The 16,329-nt window shown below is 40.6% G+C and overlaps 1 protein-coding gene across 8 annotated transcripts in view; it reads left to right on the top strand.

Moving 5' to 3' along the window:
* The first annotated feature begins 7,429 nt into the window (after nucleotides 1-7,429).
* The window catches only part of LOC102505856 (glycerophosphodiester phosphodiesterase domain-containing protein 4), a 104,378-nt gene continuing 95,478 nt past the window's right edge, over nucleotides 7,430-16,329 (top strand). For 5 of the 8 annotated variants that reach the window (XM_032489488.1, XM_032489489.1, XM_032489487.1 and 2 more), the window contains exon 1: nucleotides 10,609-10,691. Coding sequence is in view for 1 of the 8 variants with exons in the window: in XM_032489490.1 (XP_032345381.1) it covers nucleotides 10,655-10,691 (37 nt within the window). In the remaining 7 variants the exon portion in view is untranslated. Of the gene's footprint in view, nucleotides 7,544-10,543; nucleotides 10,692-16,329 lie in introns of those variants that run through there. The other 3 variants (XM_032489490.1, XM_032489491.1, XM_032489486.1) reach the window with 3 other exon arrangements.

The raw sequence follows: 16,329 nt of genomic DNA, 5'->3' as shown, positions 1-16,329 counted from the left end.
TTCCATTTTATGGCTGTACTACACTTGATTTATCCATTCATCAGTTGAGGGATATTTTTGACTCTTGAATAACGCTGCTATGAATATTTCACTTACATGTATTTGTGTAGACAGGTTTTCATCAGATTCCTCTAGACTCATACTTCTGGTCACCATAAAAAAATTTGCTAGCAGCAGCAGTAGTCCCAAGGATCCTGATATTTGTGGCTTGTAATATGGGACCACAAGGAGCCTGAGTTTGCTTTCTTTATTGTATCTTCCCAAGCCCAGAGTATATTCCTAGTAAGAATTTATAAAACTTGGTTGGCTGCTGGGCAGGTGGAAAGCTGGGACAAAGATCACTGTTTACTCCTTTGGGTTTTGTTTATTCTGTTTCTTTCTGGAATGTTCTTCCCCCTCTCTGTCTGACCAGCTCCTATTTATCCTTTGTGAGCCCTTTCAGGTAGTTCTTCTCCAGAGAGGTGACTTATTACCTACCTTTATCTCTAGCCTGAGCATGGATCATTGACCTGTTTTACAGATAGAAGATTTGAACTGAGAGAAAGAAAGGGACTTTCCCAGGGTCCCAAAGCAAGTTAAAGGCAAAGATAATACTGGATTTGTCTTCCTCTGACTCATAGTCCAGGATATATTTCTTTTTGTTTATGGACAAGAATCATTTGTATTATCATCAGTTTGCTGCAATTTTCAGAGTTGTAAAATCATTCAAAACAATGAAAGACAGCAATATTCCAGATGGATGAGTTAGGCAAGGTATATTTCTTTTAATTCCCTGCCTCAGTCTTCTTAGCTGTAAAAACGGGGATAATCCACACTGTCCAGTTCCTGGAGTTTCTGTGAGGAGGCAGTTGACTGTAAATGGGCTTTGTTCAGGGCTATACACATGAGAGGGAGGTGATTGTTACTTCCAGGAAGAAGTTTACTGAGTGCCAGATGGCTCTGCAGTTGCATGGCTTCTTTAGTTCTCACCTGCTTTCCTGACTCAGGTACCCTGTTTTCTGCTGGTGGTCCCCAGCCAGTAAGTACAAGCCTGAATTGCACTGCACTTATGGTAAGCCCTGCTAGCTAGGTTGCCTTTGCCCTGACACTTCCCTCCTCTCCCACTTCAGCCAAGATCTTCCTCTTATTATTTCCCAGGTCTGATCAATATTAAACTGTTGTTTCAGCCAGTAGTTGTTTCCAGTCAGACCAGTCAGTAGGGATCAGGGGACATCCCACAGGGGAGAAGACTTGAGCAGGTGAGCTGAGCATCACCGCCATGTGCTCTATGACACAGGCCTCTTTCTTCAGGGAGAATAACAATAACAGAGTCCCTAAGTTCACTTCCTAATATTTTCTGGGGTGTCCCTGAACTGAGTAAGCTCTGTGCGGGGCCTGCTGGGGACTGAGAGGTATAGTGATGACAGTTAGAAGTCATGATTGCCGGCCATGATTTTGGTCCTCAAGAAGCTTATATTTTAGGTAAGGAGGTAAGTCTTAAAGATGTCAGAGAATCACACAAGACAGGAAATGACTAAGTGCATGGTGGTTTGGCAGACTCAGTGTCTTGGGAATTCACAGAGGAAGGCGAGGTCAGGAAATCCTTCCTGGGAGAAGTGGGGCTTGAAGTGGTCTTTAAAAGGTGGTTGAGGGTTTGATGGGGAGAATGAGAGGAAGAACATTCAAAACAAGGCGAAGAGAAAGTAAGCAAAAACTTAAAGGTGGGCATTAGGGAGGTGTATGCAAAGTTGTGGGGTGACAGTGGCCTGTGGAAGCAGAGCCAGCCTCAGTGTTACCCTGCATGTTCGTGTGTTAAGTGATTTCATTTCCCTGGGGCTCTTTTCTCATCTTCTGAGCTACTCTGTTTCCTGTCTTCATTACAGAAGTTCTTTGTGTATTTTTTTGTATTTGGTATTTCATGCCTATGATGGTATATTACATAATGTATTAACATATAAGAGAAATAATATGTTAAAATATAAGGTTTATAAATGTAAAACAAAATCTAAATAAAACACAAAAATAATATAACTGTTCTTTCCTAAAATCTTTTAAGTGACTAGGTCAGTGGAAATTTAGGAACAGAAAGCAATTCCAAGCCCTGCAGCATGCCCCATGAATTCTGTGAGTAAGACAGATGGGCTTATGTCATAAGTGCCTGCTTAACTTGGGCTCTGATAAACCCTTAGCCTTCTCTTTCTCAAAGCATCTGCTTCTGGAAAGGAGATTGCCTTGTATAAATAGCTTAAAGCCTAGCAACTGTCATGTAGGCAAATGGTTCTCATTAAGATACTAAGGAAAGAACCTTAGGAATGAGACCTGGGTTCAAATTCCAGCTCTTACCTGCTATATAAACTTGAGCAAATTATTTAACTGCTTTTTAGTTTCCTTACCTGTAAAATGACAGTAGTAATAATATATATCCTATAGGGTTATAAGAATTAAGGAAAATAATGTGTATTAATATCTTATACAAGACAAGTTTTTCTTTAATGTTCTTTCTTCTTATTATTATACCGGTGTATCTTCTTGACTCAACCTGAAATTCTTTAGGGGAAGTAAAGTAGTACAATTTAAAGGGCCTTGGGTCTGATGCCAGACATTTTGAATGTCAATTACATCAGTAATTGTAGGCAAGTCCTGGCTTCAATTTCCTAACCTCCAAGTAAAAATTGACTCAGGATTGTGGTGATTATACAAGATGATGTGTATGTATGAAGTACCTGTTAAAAACTGTGGGATGCTGTGTCAAGAAGAAATATAGCTACAGAACTTTGAGAGTGGTGATCTTTCTGTTTTCATAGACATATGGACTATAGGAGCTGGAAGAGTGCTTAAGATCATCTAGTCCAGGTAGCCCAGGTAGGTCAAGAAGGTGGAGGAAGACCCTGAGCTGACCTCCTCCCACAGGCACACCAAAATTACAGCTGTTTACAGAGAAAGTATCGATGAGAACGACCTGAGGACTTGCAGAAAAGATTTTCCACAACTTAAGAGATTAAGAAGAAAATACAAGATGGGTAGGAGGGGCAGAGATGAGTATTGTTAAGACATACACCCCTGGGTAGGTGACCCACAAACAGGAGAATAATCAAATTGTGGAAGTTCTCCTCAATGGGGGAGAGGTCTCAGTCCCACATCGGGCTCCCCAGCTCAGAAGTCCTGGACCAGGAAGATGAGCCTCCAAAATATCTGGACTTGAAGGCCAGCAGGGCTTGTGATGGGAGAGCCAGAATACTGTAGGTAATAGACTCTGCTCTCAAAAGGCACAAACAAGATCTCACGGGTGCCAAGGCAGTCATTTTAAGAGAGTCTGGGTGAGACACACTTCCTGATCTTAGAGAGCCTCCCAGAGAGGCAGAAAGCAACAGAGATGCCCCCTGGGACATAGACCCTGGTGACAGCCATTTGGGGAGCTCATCATACCACAAGGACACTGGTGTTGGCAAGATGCTCAACATCACTAAAAAGTAAGGGAAATGCAAACCCAAACCACAATGAGATATCACCTCACATGTGTCAGAATGGCTATCATCAAAAAGCCTACCAATAACAAATGTTGGTGAGGATGTGGAAAAAAGGGTACCCTCCTACACTGTTTGTGGGAATGTAAATTGGTGCAGCTACTGTGGAAAATAGTATGGAGGTTTCACAAAAAACTAAAAATAGAGCTGCCATATGACCCAGCAATTCCACTCCTGGGTACATATCTGAAAGAAACAAAAGAGTCTTTCCAAAAGATACGTGCACCCCAATATTCATATCAGCATCATTTACAATTGCTGAGGTATGACAACAACCTAAGTGTCCATCAACAGGTGAATGGATAAAGAAGATGGGGTATATACACACAATGGAATACTACTCAGACATAAAAAGAAAGGAAATTTTGCCATTTGCAGCAACATGGGTGGACTTGGAGGGTGTGATGCTTAGTGAAATAAATCAAACAGAGAAAGACAATCCAGTATGATATCACTTAAATGTGGAATATAAAAAACACACAAAAATAATGAATATAACAAAAAAACAAGCAGACTCACAAATATAAAGAAAAAACTTGTGGTTACCAGTGAGGGGAGGAGGGGAAACACAGGGGTGGGGAGTGGGAGGTACAAACTATTGGGTGTAAAATAGGCTCAAGGATTATACAACACACTGAATATAGCCAATATTTTGCAATAACTGTAAATGGAAAGTAACCTTTAAAAATTGCATAAAATCTTTTTAAGTAAAAAAAATAAATAAACTTAGGGTCTAGTTTGGTGGAAAAAAATAAGTACATACTCTTTAGTAATTACTTTCATCAGGACTGTGCTGGGTCTGTGGGGGCATGTGGACTTCAAAATGTCTTTTGACCACTGTGTTTAGCTCCCATAGATCAGGTTTTAAAACAGGATTGTGCATCAGGTCAAATCAGCTGGTAAAAATGAAACATTTATTCCTGCCCTGGAGAGACTTTGCATGTCTTATGCTGATTCCTTAGACTCCTTGCCAGGTTGAGTTCAGTGCCTGGTCATTTAGTCCTTTCTTCACTCACTGTCTGAGCACCTGTTTTATGCCAGGCATTTGCTGTCCATTGGGGATTCATGGTAAAGTGGACATAGCCTCTGAACTTAGAACTCAGTCTGGTTAAGATAAACCCTTAAAATAGACAATTAGTAGAATGGTGCTGTGGGAACAGAGGAGAGGGTGAAGAACCGCCCAACCTAGATATCAAGGAGGACTTCACAGAAGCGGTGACCTTTAAGCTGAGACCTGAAAAGGATAAATAAAAGGCTTTGTGTGGTGAGGCAACAAGGGAAGGGAAGGGGATTCATAGACAAAGGGAAACAATGTGAAGAGGAGTGAAAGAGCCCATTCTGTTGGTGAACCATCCCTGGTTCCATGTAGTTGATGTAGTGTATGAAGCATAAGTAATGGGAGATGAAGGAGAGAATAAAAGTCTGCAGAGCTCCCCCAATTTATTTATTTTAAAATAGAGTTAATTTTTTAAGAGCAGTTTTAGGTTCACAGCAAAATTAAGTGGAAAGTACAGATATCCTATAATCCTTCTGTCCCCCACATATGCATGACCTTCCCCACAGCCAACATCCTGTATCCAGGTGATAGATTTGTTGTAATCAGTGCACCTACATAAACACACCATATTCAAGTTAAGTCCATATTTCACATTAGGGTTAACTCTTGGCTTTGTGCATTCCATGGATTTGGACAAATATATAATGACAAGTGTCCACAAATGTAGTATTGTACAGAATAGTTTCACTGCCCTAAAATTCCTCACTGCTCCACCAATTCATCCCTCCTTTCCCCGTGACACATGGAAACCACTGATCTTTATATTGTCTCCATAGTTTTGGCTTTTGCAGAATGTCATATAGTTGGAATCATATAGTATGTAGACTTTTCTAATTGGTTTCTTTCACTTCATAATGTGTATTTAAGATTTCTCATTGTCTTTTTATAGCTTGATAGCTCCTTTTTTTACTGCTGAATAATATCCCATTTCTGATGTACTACAGTTTATTTGTTCATTCACCTACTGAAGGACATTGGCTTGGCTTATTCCAAATTTTGACAATTATGAATAATCATCTGTGTATGAGTTTTTGGTGAACATTGTTTTTAGCTCATTTGGGTAAGTACCAAGGAACATGATCACTGGATTGTATTGTGAAAGTATGTTTAATTTTTAAGAAACTGCCAATCTGTCTTCCAAAGGGTCTGTATCACTTTGCATTCCCATCAGCAATGAATGAAACTTCTTGTTGTTCCACACCCTTGTCAGCATTTGGTGGTGTCAGTTTTGGATGTCGGCCATTGTAAGAGGTGTGAAGTCGTATTTCGCCGTTGTTATAATTTGCAATTCCTTAATGACATATGATGTTGAGCATCTTTTCCTACTGTATATCTTCTTTGGTAAGGTCTCTATTCTGGTCTTTTGCCCATTTTATTAATCAGGTTGTTTGTTTTCTTGTTGCTGAGTTTTAAGTGTTCTTTGTATATTTCAGATAACAGTCCTTTGTCAGATACAGTCTTCCATTAGTATCCAGGGGGCATTGGTTCCAGGACCCCCTCGGATGCCAAAATCTGTGGATGCCCTAGTCTCTTATATAAAATGACATAATATTTGCATATACGCTACACACATCCTCCTGTATACTTTAATCATCTCTAGATTCTTTATAATACCTAATACAGTGTAAATGCTATGTAAGTAGTTGTTGGTGTGGCAAATTCAACTTTTGCTTTTTGAAAGTTTCTGGAATATTTTTTGAATATTTTTGATCCACAGTTGGTTGAATCCAAGGTTGAGGAATCCATGGATGAGGAACCCATGGATATGGAGGGCCAACTGAATATCTTTTGCAAATATTTTCTTCCTATCTCTGGCTTCTCTTCTCATTCTCTTGCTTCTCAAACTTTTATAACATGTAAAAGTTACGTGAATCATTTGGGATCTTACTAAAATTCACATTCTGATTCAGTAGGTCTGGGGTGGAGCTTGTGATTCTACATTTCCAGCAGGCTCCCAAGTGATCCTGATGCTGCTTTGAAAAGCCAGGCTACAGGTCACCTGCAGCTCTTTGCATTGGTGGGGACTAGAATGCAGGTGACAGGTTACTGTTAGAATGATTCAGGCCACAGATGACAATGCCTGAAATAGATGTAGGCGGTGGTGATGGAGAAAAGTGGATAAATTTGGTCACTGTATAGAGAAAAAAAAAACAGTAATTACTTGGAGACTAGAATGCATTGGGAGAGGAGAGATACCCTCATGAGCAGCAGCTGTCCCTAAGGGACAGCGTAAGTACGAAGGTTCGGGGGCTGGGGGTCTGAAGACCTCGGTCCTGCCCCAGGTCTACTTCTGACTGACTCTGTAGCATTGAGCAGGCTGCTTACCTTCTGGAGCCTCTATGTCTTATGTCAAATGGGCACCACAATCACTGCCCTGCTCTTCACACAGTTGTTTTGAGGTTCTAATGAACTAATATAGATGGGAGTGTGTTGTAAACACAAGAGCATGATACAAGTGAAGGTGATTACGGTAATTATTGTGAATGTAAATCTGTTTTAAAGTACCATGGGGTATACCTGTTACTGACCCTTTCTAGTCAGGCTTCAGTCAGCGTCCTCCTGCCCGGTGTTGTTCGAGTCAACAGAACAAGACTGAATTCGATTCAGAAGCCAAGGAAAGTTTCATTCTTTGATCAAAGAATGGAGAGGTGTGAGCTCACACCCTCGAGTGCACACTTTCCCCGAGAGGCTGGCGGCAGGGCTGCTTTAACAAGGTGCTCCTTAGCGGGGAGGGGGCGGAGTTCTCGCGGCGGGCGTGGGCGGCGGGCGTGGGCGGTACAGGCGCAGGCGCAGGCAGGCTGCTCGGGTTCCAGGCCGCAGTGCGGGGCGGGGCATCTCTGCACACGGCCCCAAGCTGCAGTGTGAGCAGCGGCCATTTCCCACAAGGAGCTCTGGTCTGAGCGGATGGGTTCGAGGCCTCTGCGCACAGGACCCCTCTCTGAGCGAGTGAAGCTAGGCTAAGGAGCGCAAAGGGAAGAAAAAGGTGAGACTTTATTACCCAGACTGTATTTGTATTTCCCGGGAGTTGTTAATGGGCTCTGCGGGGGACATACTGATGCTTTCTTTGCCCTGCGGGAATCTTCCGGTAGCGAGGCCCAGACACGTCAACCTGGAAAGGCAATAGAACAAGTGTTGCAGAATAAGTGGATCATATAAATGTAGTCCAGCTCTTTCCGGGCATTGGGGCCTTAACTGTGGACTTGGGGGCCTAATTTTAGCCCATGGGTTTCAGCCTGCAGTTTTAAAATGAACTCCAAGGATGGGCCCATTCAAGCCTGGCATTCAGCCGCTGTCTGACCCCAGCCCAGATACTGCTCAGTGAATTCTTTTAGAGGTGAATTTTGGGCTTCCATGTCTTCAACACTGAGCCTTTTCTGGGCTTTTCTAGGAGGGAAAATATTTAGCTTGTCATGGAGCCAAGGATTTTGTGCCATGATTATGACAGTATGGAGAATAACTTCTCTGGTTTTTTGTTTGCTTGTTTGTTTGTTTGTTTTTTTTGAGAAATTGATATTGGGGACCACCAGAGACTCAGGGCTCCTGGGCTTTCCTCCCTCACTTGCCTTAAAGAGGGGATAATCTGATCTTGACTCACAGGCCTCCAAGGTATTTTGGTTTGCCTAGATGGGTAAAGTCTGATACTTCTAGGTCAAACTTGATACTCAGGAATGGTCAAGCAAATTATTAAAAAGAAGTACTTAACGTTTCCTTATGTATAAAGTGGGGATATTAATATCTGTTTTGCAGCGTTGCATGAGTATTTGGTGAAATAATGCATACAGAATTCTTAGCACATGCCTAGCATATGCTAAGAGCTCAATAAATGGTAGCTTTTGCAGTTATCCTATGAAACCAGTATCCCCCAGGAGATTTAGGGAGTTCTTTAGGAGTTTAGACTACATGGACTCATCTTCTACCTCTTCCGTAGGACTCTGAAGGAGAAGGAACCCTGGCTGGAGGAAGGGTTTCTGCAAGTGTTTAAAATACTGGGTCTGTAGGTCCGCGTCAAGGGAGAAAGATTACCTGGCTGAGCCTTGAAAGGTATTTAAGGCTGTTTCAGCTGGGTTGCATTTGCAGATGCCTGTTGAGGTCTAGCTAATAGGCAGAACCTGAAACTTTTTAATTGGAAGAGAGTTTTATTAGCTAGAACTGCTGCAACAAATTACCACAAAAAGGGGCTTAACAGAAGTTTATTGTTTCAGTTTTGGAGGCCAGAAGTCCAAGATCAAGGTGTTTGTAGTGTTGGTTCCTTCTGAGGGCTGTGAGAAGAATCTGTTCCATACCTCTCTCTGAGCTTCTGGTAATTTGCAGGCAATTTTTGGTGTTTCTTGGCTTGAAGAAGCATCACTCTGATCTCTGCCTTTACCTTCATGTGGTGTTCTCCTTGTGTGATATGTCTCCAAATTTTTTTAAAAAATAAGGACACCAGTCTTATTAGATTAGGGGCCCACTCTACTCAAGTATGACCTAATAACCAGTTACATCTGCAATGTTCCTATTTCTAGATAAGGTCACGTTCTGAGGTAGTGGGAGTTAAGACATATGAATCTGGTGGGAACACCAGGGTGCTTCAGCACTACAACTCCTTAAATTGACGCTTTTCCTGCCAGGTCATTAGGACCTTAGTGAACATCTACTTTACAGAAGACCCTTGATGGGAGAGGAAAGACTGCAAGTATTTGGACTTAGTGACTCTTAGGTTGTAGCCTAGGGAGGCAGCATAGCATCGTGGTTTAGAGCTCAGGCTCCGGGCCAGACTGCCTGGGTTTGCGTCTGGCTGCTGCCAATTACCAATCATGTGATCTTTGGCAGGTAACTTAATCTATATGCCTCAGTTTCTTTATCTGCATAATAAGGATGATAGCATCTAACTGATACAGTTGCTTTGAGGTTGAGGCAAATTAATACATGTGAACAACTTGAATCATTGTCTAGTCAGCACCTGGTATAATATTAGTGATTCATTTTATTAGAACAACTTTTAAATCTAAAATGCTGTAATTTAGAAAACTTAGAATGGCCCATAATCAAGGACCAGAAAGGTGGGATGCAGCTTATAGAAGATGATAGAATGTAGGATGTCTGGGGCTGGAACCATCATTATAGACCATCTACTTGAGTCTTCTCATTTTGCAGATGAGGAAACCAGGGTTCAAAAAAGGAAGTGACTTGCCCTGGATCAGCTGACTTATTAGTGGTAAAAGCAGGACTGTTAACTCCGATGGATATTCTTTCTTCTCCTTCCTTATTTTTGATCAGTGAAAAATTAAGCCTTTAAGCATGCATTGAGTATCTATTCCAATCTAGGGCTGACACTGGGCTCTGTAAATACACATGTATAGAGTCCTTGGCCTCTAAAGGAGCTTCTAGCTCAACAAAGAGCTGAATAAGCCTAAAAATGTAATAATGTCCTTGTTTTTATTTCCTTTTCCCTATTTCTCTTGCATCAAACAAAAAGGAGAAGGAACAGACAGAAATTTCTCTTCCTTTAGATTTGAGAACACAGTTCACGTTGGTTTTGATGCTGTCACTGGCAGGTTTGGTCTTTCAGAGTTCTGGCTGTGCACTCTTAGATTCAGTCCTTTCTAGTCTCCCTGATGTCTCTGTCTTTGCCCGAGACCCTCATTATTATCTTCTTATATATTTCAGAAAAGACTTTGGATCTCCATTCCGTAAATAGACCTCAGTTAAGTGGCCCCTTGGCCACAGGCTCTGTACTGGGCATTGATGATCTGGAGACAATTTAGACAAGGTTCCTGCTGTAAAGGAGAAATAGCCTGGTGAAGGAGCAAACATCTCAAGAAATGACTGATACAGTAAGATAGGAATTATTAGAGAGGCTTGTGTGGAGCTCTGTGGGTAGCGAGAGAAAGGAATGACTAAATTCATCTTTAGCTGCTGCCAGTTATGTGAGTTAGTTTTGAGTTTGCTCCAGGGTCCCCTGTGACTGTGCCTTGCTGACTGCCTTGCATGTCTCTCGTAGGGGATGCCAGAAGAGTGGGCCTGATTGCTTCAGACATCAAATATCACTAAGTCAGAGCAGAAGAAAAACCCTCAGGCTGTTCTGGATGCACTAGAATTTCATAATGCAAAGATGACCTCCAACGGCTGGAAGTTCATGAGCTTTACAGGTATGGAGATTGTGTCCAGGACAGTCTAGGGAAAAAATGGTTTTCATTTGGGTAGAAAAGCTCCACGTGTCTATTGATGTGGGTGAAGGAAGAAAGTATTGGAAAGAGTGGAGATGGCACTTAAACTAAGATGGAATTTTGAAATTTGAGAGCCAAGATGATTTTTTGCATCAAACTTGAGTCTTTACTCTGAAACAGCATGGGTCTTTTTTTCATATATATATATTTTTATTGAAGTATAGTCAGTTTACAATGTTGAAACAGCATGTTTTTCAAAGGTAGTGTGCTAGAAGATCTAGATTCTGACGCTCTAGTTCCTCAGTCACTTCCTTCCCTTGAGCCTCAAAATAAGAGTAATAATTCCTGTCTTGAGAGGCTGTAGTGAGCATAAATGAGCTCGCAGCTGAGCTTCTTTCTAGGTTGTAAAATAGCACCAAAAAATGTAGCCATCATTATCATTTTCTTATCAGTAAGTTCTGTGATAACACCTTTAATGTGTTATCTTTTAAGTAGGCAAGCCCAGTTTCTTCCTCAATGAACTAATTTTTACCAGTCAAATGAAAAATGGACTGGTAATAATAAATGTTCTTTAGATCTACTCTCTCTGTATGTCTATAAGAGACTATGTTTTTCAGAGTGTTTTTAATAGCAGAATTGAGATTAGAATCCAGGTCTTCTAATTCCTAGACCAGTACCTTTTGAGTTTATCACTTGCTTCTAATAACTCTGGAGCACCTCCTTCCATAGGAGAGAGAGTTTTCTTTCCTTAGGATAGGAGAGCCTACATTTTTTTAAACTTGCCTTTTATATGGCATCTTAGAATGTTAGGGCAAGAAGTATCCTTAGTGTATACCAGTTCCAGTTCCCCTTTTGTTTTGCAGACATTAGAGCCCAAAATGCTTTTCTAATGTAGCTAAGTTAGTGATCTCTTAACCGCTGTTTTAGCTGAGTCCAGTGCTGTTTCTGGTGTTCATGCTGTCTCTTTCAAAGAGCTGTATTGTTGGGGAAGGAAGCTGTATTGTTGAGGACCAGGATGAAGTGGCTAATTTTGAAGGATGCTTTTCCAGCAAGTATCTGGCTCATAGCAAAAGGCACAGATGGTGAGGATGACAGACTGCAGCCTTGCTCATGCTGCACGGTGGTGCCAGGAGAAGGTCATTCATGTTCCTAGCATAGTTTCTTCCTGATGACTCACCCACAGGGTCTGTCTCACTTCTTGCATTGGACTGGCTCATTCCAAGGTGGTATTGGGATTACGGGTGCTGGGTAGGAAAGTTTTCTAGTCGGGAGATTAGGGTTTGTGTTTTAAGGAGTTTACGTAGAGACATCAGATTAAAAGCAAGCTTTGAAAGCATCAGCAGCAAAGTCTGGAAGAGTCTGTTTTTATGTGTATAGACGTGTATAGACATGTACAAGTGCTGTTCATGTATATGTAAACATAGCTCTGTGGGTTTGCATATGTTAGGAATTAAAAGTCCACTTAAGTAGTTATGAGTGAATATGGGTATAGACATACACATTCAGGTAACTGTGTTATGTTCATCTGTGCGTGTGTAAGTGAATAACATTGTGTGCATATGTATAGGTATATGTAGATGTGTGTTCCTTCAGCTACCTCCGTGTGTATAAATTTGTGCAAACGTGTATGTATGTGTGTATGCATGCACACATGTGAGGGGTTTTTAGTTTTCCAGAAGTTGAAGACCAGGGCCAACTCTGGGTAAAACTGGATATTTGGCATAGTATATTTCTACTATTTTTTATTTTTTTGGTTGGGGGAGGTAATTAGGTTTATTTAAATTTTTTTTTTTTTTAAAAATGGAGGTACTGGGGATTGAACCCAGGACCTTGTACACATTGAGCGTGTGCTCTACCACTTGAGCTATACCTTCCCCACCTGGCATAGTATATTTTTAATGTTCTGTATTTCTTTTTTCTAGTTCCCCTCTTCTCATACTATTAATTATGATAACATAAATTCAGTTTGTTCTCATATGGCCTTGGGGGATTTTCAGGGCAAAGACTGTTATCCCCATTTTACAGACTCAGAGAAATTAATTAGGCTCATGGAAAGTAAGTGATTTAGTCAGACCAACTCAACTGACATGTGATGGAGGTGTGTTTTTAATTTGGGCCAGTTTATCTTTCTGAGCTTGAGTTTTTTCATCAATAAAATGAGGGTGATACACTTTGCCTTATCTGAATATGTCTTCAAATAGCTGAAGTTAGAAGAGAATGCCTTGTTTTGGGTTAGTAGGGTCTACAAAATCAGGATTAGGACTAATTGTTGAAGGGATCAGATTCTGTTAATGTAAGGTCATTCATTTTATCCTCTGAAGTTATAATGAATGTCCTGTCACTTGAAGAGGTATTATAGGAATCATTGATGAATTGGCTAAAAAGTAAAATTAGATTACCTCAAAGATCCCTCTGTCGCTCTCAACTTACAAATTCTGTTTTCCAGAGCAGATGAATTGTTGATATGTTTGAGAGGGTCTTATAAATAGCAAGCTATGATATACATGAGAGATGCTGCTATTCTTTATACTCGCTATTGTCTCTTGTACAAAGGTGGTGATTATATGGATTTACTACATCAAATTGCTTTACTAAACATTTGCAAGGCCCTTACTCTCTGCCAGATCCTGTGTGGAGAAGTGGCAGTATAGGGATGAATTAGACGTTGTCCCAACTCCTGTGAATCTCCGTCTTGTGAGCGACATGAAGGCACAGTTACAGTGCAGTGTGCTAGAACTTCATGAGCCCAGGGGCTGTGACTGACTTGTCTGCTAGATCCAAGGCAAGTAACCAGTTACTGAATGAAAGGATGGATATATAAACAAGGCTTCTTGATGATAAGAGTCTGAGCTGAAGGAGCTGGTTATCTAGGGCAAGAATTGAGAGAGAATAAGTAGTACATGCCAGGGCAAGGAGGTTTACGAGGTGTGCTTGTACAGGAAACTGTTAGTGGTTTGTTATGATTGGAATGTGAAGTGTGAAGGGACTAGCGGTGGGTGATGAGGCAGTGGGTAAGCAGGTCAGATCATGTAGGAGTTTTAACTTTATTTTAAAGGTAATGAGAAGCTATTGAAGAATTCTAAGTGGGGGAGTTGTATGTTCTAACACAGTACTGAGTCACCACTCAAATACTTTGAACCATGCTTCCAGCAGTGGGGATTGGTTTACTCTGAGTCATTTATTCACTATCAGTTATACAAATTGTTCACATATCCAGTGCCTTGTGGCATAGTGAATCCTTTCTTACTCACTGTCTCTTGTAATCTTCACCAGAATTTAATGAGGTGGTTTATTATCTTTGTCTTATAGAAGGTAAAACTGAAGTCTAGAGGAGTTAATGGCAATAGGTATCTGATTCCCAGTCTGCATTACTTTCCGGATAACATACTTTCATCAAATGCAAGAGATGTAATGAAAAGATGGGGAAGAATTTGCAAATGTTAAGCTCTTTGGGAGTTTCTCCCCCTTATTCAACTGTAAATTATTGAAGAAGGGGCCTGAACAAAGCTGAGCTGTGCCTTGTGGCTCAAATGCCTTTATGCTTTTATAGGAGGAGTAACAGCTGTTATTTATTGAGTAGCTGATATGTGCCAGGCACTGTGCTGATAATTTTATATGTGTTAGCATAATTAGTCCTCACGGTTATCTTGTGAAGAAGTATTATCCTCCACACTTTGCAGGTAAGGAAACAGACTTTCCTAAAGACTCGTAATTGCTCTTATGGGAGAACCAGATTAGGGTCTTCTGAGTCCCAGGCCAAGATTCTTTCCACTGTGGCAGGAAGCTGAGAAAGAAGAAGGCAGAAAGGTCTTATAAAGGAGACTGCAGGAAAGCCTTAGGCCTGTTGTTTGTTACCAAGGATGAGGAGCCCTGGGGCTTATGCCATATGGCAGAGGGGATAACACCTGCTTGGTAAAAACCTGTACTGGTTTAGTATCTACAGTTAAAACCACTCAGGCTGTCAAGGACATTTTCTCCCCAATTCACAACATTGTCCCTGTGGCTCAATCCTCTTTACTTCCTTACTAGTTTTTACACTGGGGAGGGGAGGTATGTTTTGTATTATGGTAACATGGCATTGTTTTCTATATTGGTTTCAAAAAGATTACTCAACTTGATTTGTGAAATAATTGGATGGGATTGTTATTTACGTGACACAAGTTAAGAAATTGAGACACAGAGATTAAGTGACTTGCTCCATAACCCTTGAGTGAGTTACTGGTGGGAACTGATACAAAATTCAGTTCTCCTGAGCATTCATTTATTCCCTCGTACCATAAATACTTATTATCACCTTCTCTTTGTCAAGGTGTTGGTGATACAAGAAGGGTATGCATTACCTTAGTCCTTGAGAAAAAAATTAACATCAGAATAGAGGGATAACAGCTGCAAGAGAGATATGTGACTAATGTCTAATGGGGGTCATATTTGATGGAGTGATTGATTCTGTCTGGTAGTACAAGGAAGTTTGCATGGAGTTGGTGGTAACTGCTTTTTCATTTAGCAAACATGATTTTTAGGATTCCTTCCAACCCCAGAATTCTTTTATTTGTGGTTCATTCCAAGGCCTACTGTTGACATTGGGGTGTAGAAGGCTCTCAGATTCTATAGCACTTTAGTTCTCGTTTATACAATAGGCAGCTACTATGTGATAGGTTCTTTTGGTGCTGAAGACTCAAGGACTGGTAGGGTCTTTGCTCTTGATTTCACAATTTAGTAAGGATTAAGAACATGTAAACAAGGATATAATACGGTGTCAGGTAAACACAGGAACCACACAGATACCAGCCAGAGAAAAGGGCAAATGGTTTCTCCTGTGAGGTGGCGTGAACAAAAGCCAAGTTAAAGATACATCATGTCAGGCCAAAGAACTTGACCTTTGTGCTGGAGCTAAGAAAGTATATTTTACACAGGAGATTGATACAGCAGAACGTGCATTTTACTCTAAACTGCCATGTTAGAAAGGACTTGGATCAGGGTAGTAGAATGAATTCATGTGTCTGTCTCTTTTGCTGTCCTACATTTCTTAATTTCAGAAAAGATACATTAAAAATAAATTCAAAACAATGCTCTAGAACAAAAACAGGATATACAAGGATCATTGTCAAAAATTGACAGAAGATAAAAAGCAGATAAAATCCGATTGGAGTATAAGAAACCACAGCTTAATGTAGGTAGATGAGAAAAATCCTAGTAAGGTAAGAGTAGCTACAGAGAATATGGGCTGAGAGAATACATACAAGAAACAGGAATGAGTCCTGGATCATCTTCATTGGTAAATTAGTTAAAATTCTACATTTGAAATGGCAGGGGCAGTCTTCACTTTGCAGTGAGCATAAGGTAGCAGAATTTTGATTCCAAGCTTATATCAGACAATTTTTTCTGATATAATTTTTTTTCATTGACTTACAGCATTGTATTAATTTCACATGTACAACATACCGATTCAATGTTTTCTTGTATTACAAAATGATCACTATGATAACTCAAGTTACCATGTTACCATGAAAAATTATTATAATATTATTAACTTTATTTCCTATACTGTACATTATATCCTTGTGACTTATTTATTTTATAACTGGAAGTTGGTACCTCTTAATCTCCCCTACACATTTTA

The sequence above is a fragment of the Camelus ferus genome, chromosome 10 (assembly GCF_009834535.1).
Source record: "Camelus ferus isolate YT-003-E chromosome 10, BCGSAC_Cfer_1.0, whole genome shotgun sequence".
NCBI classification, from domain to species: domain Eukaryota; kingdom Metazoa; phylum Chordata; class Mammalia; order Artiodactyla; family Camelidae; genus Camelus; species Camelus ferus.
The sequence above is the reverse complement of the archived record's forward strand: the minus strand, read 5'-3'. Positions and strand labels throughout refer to the sequence as shown.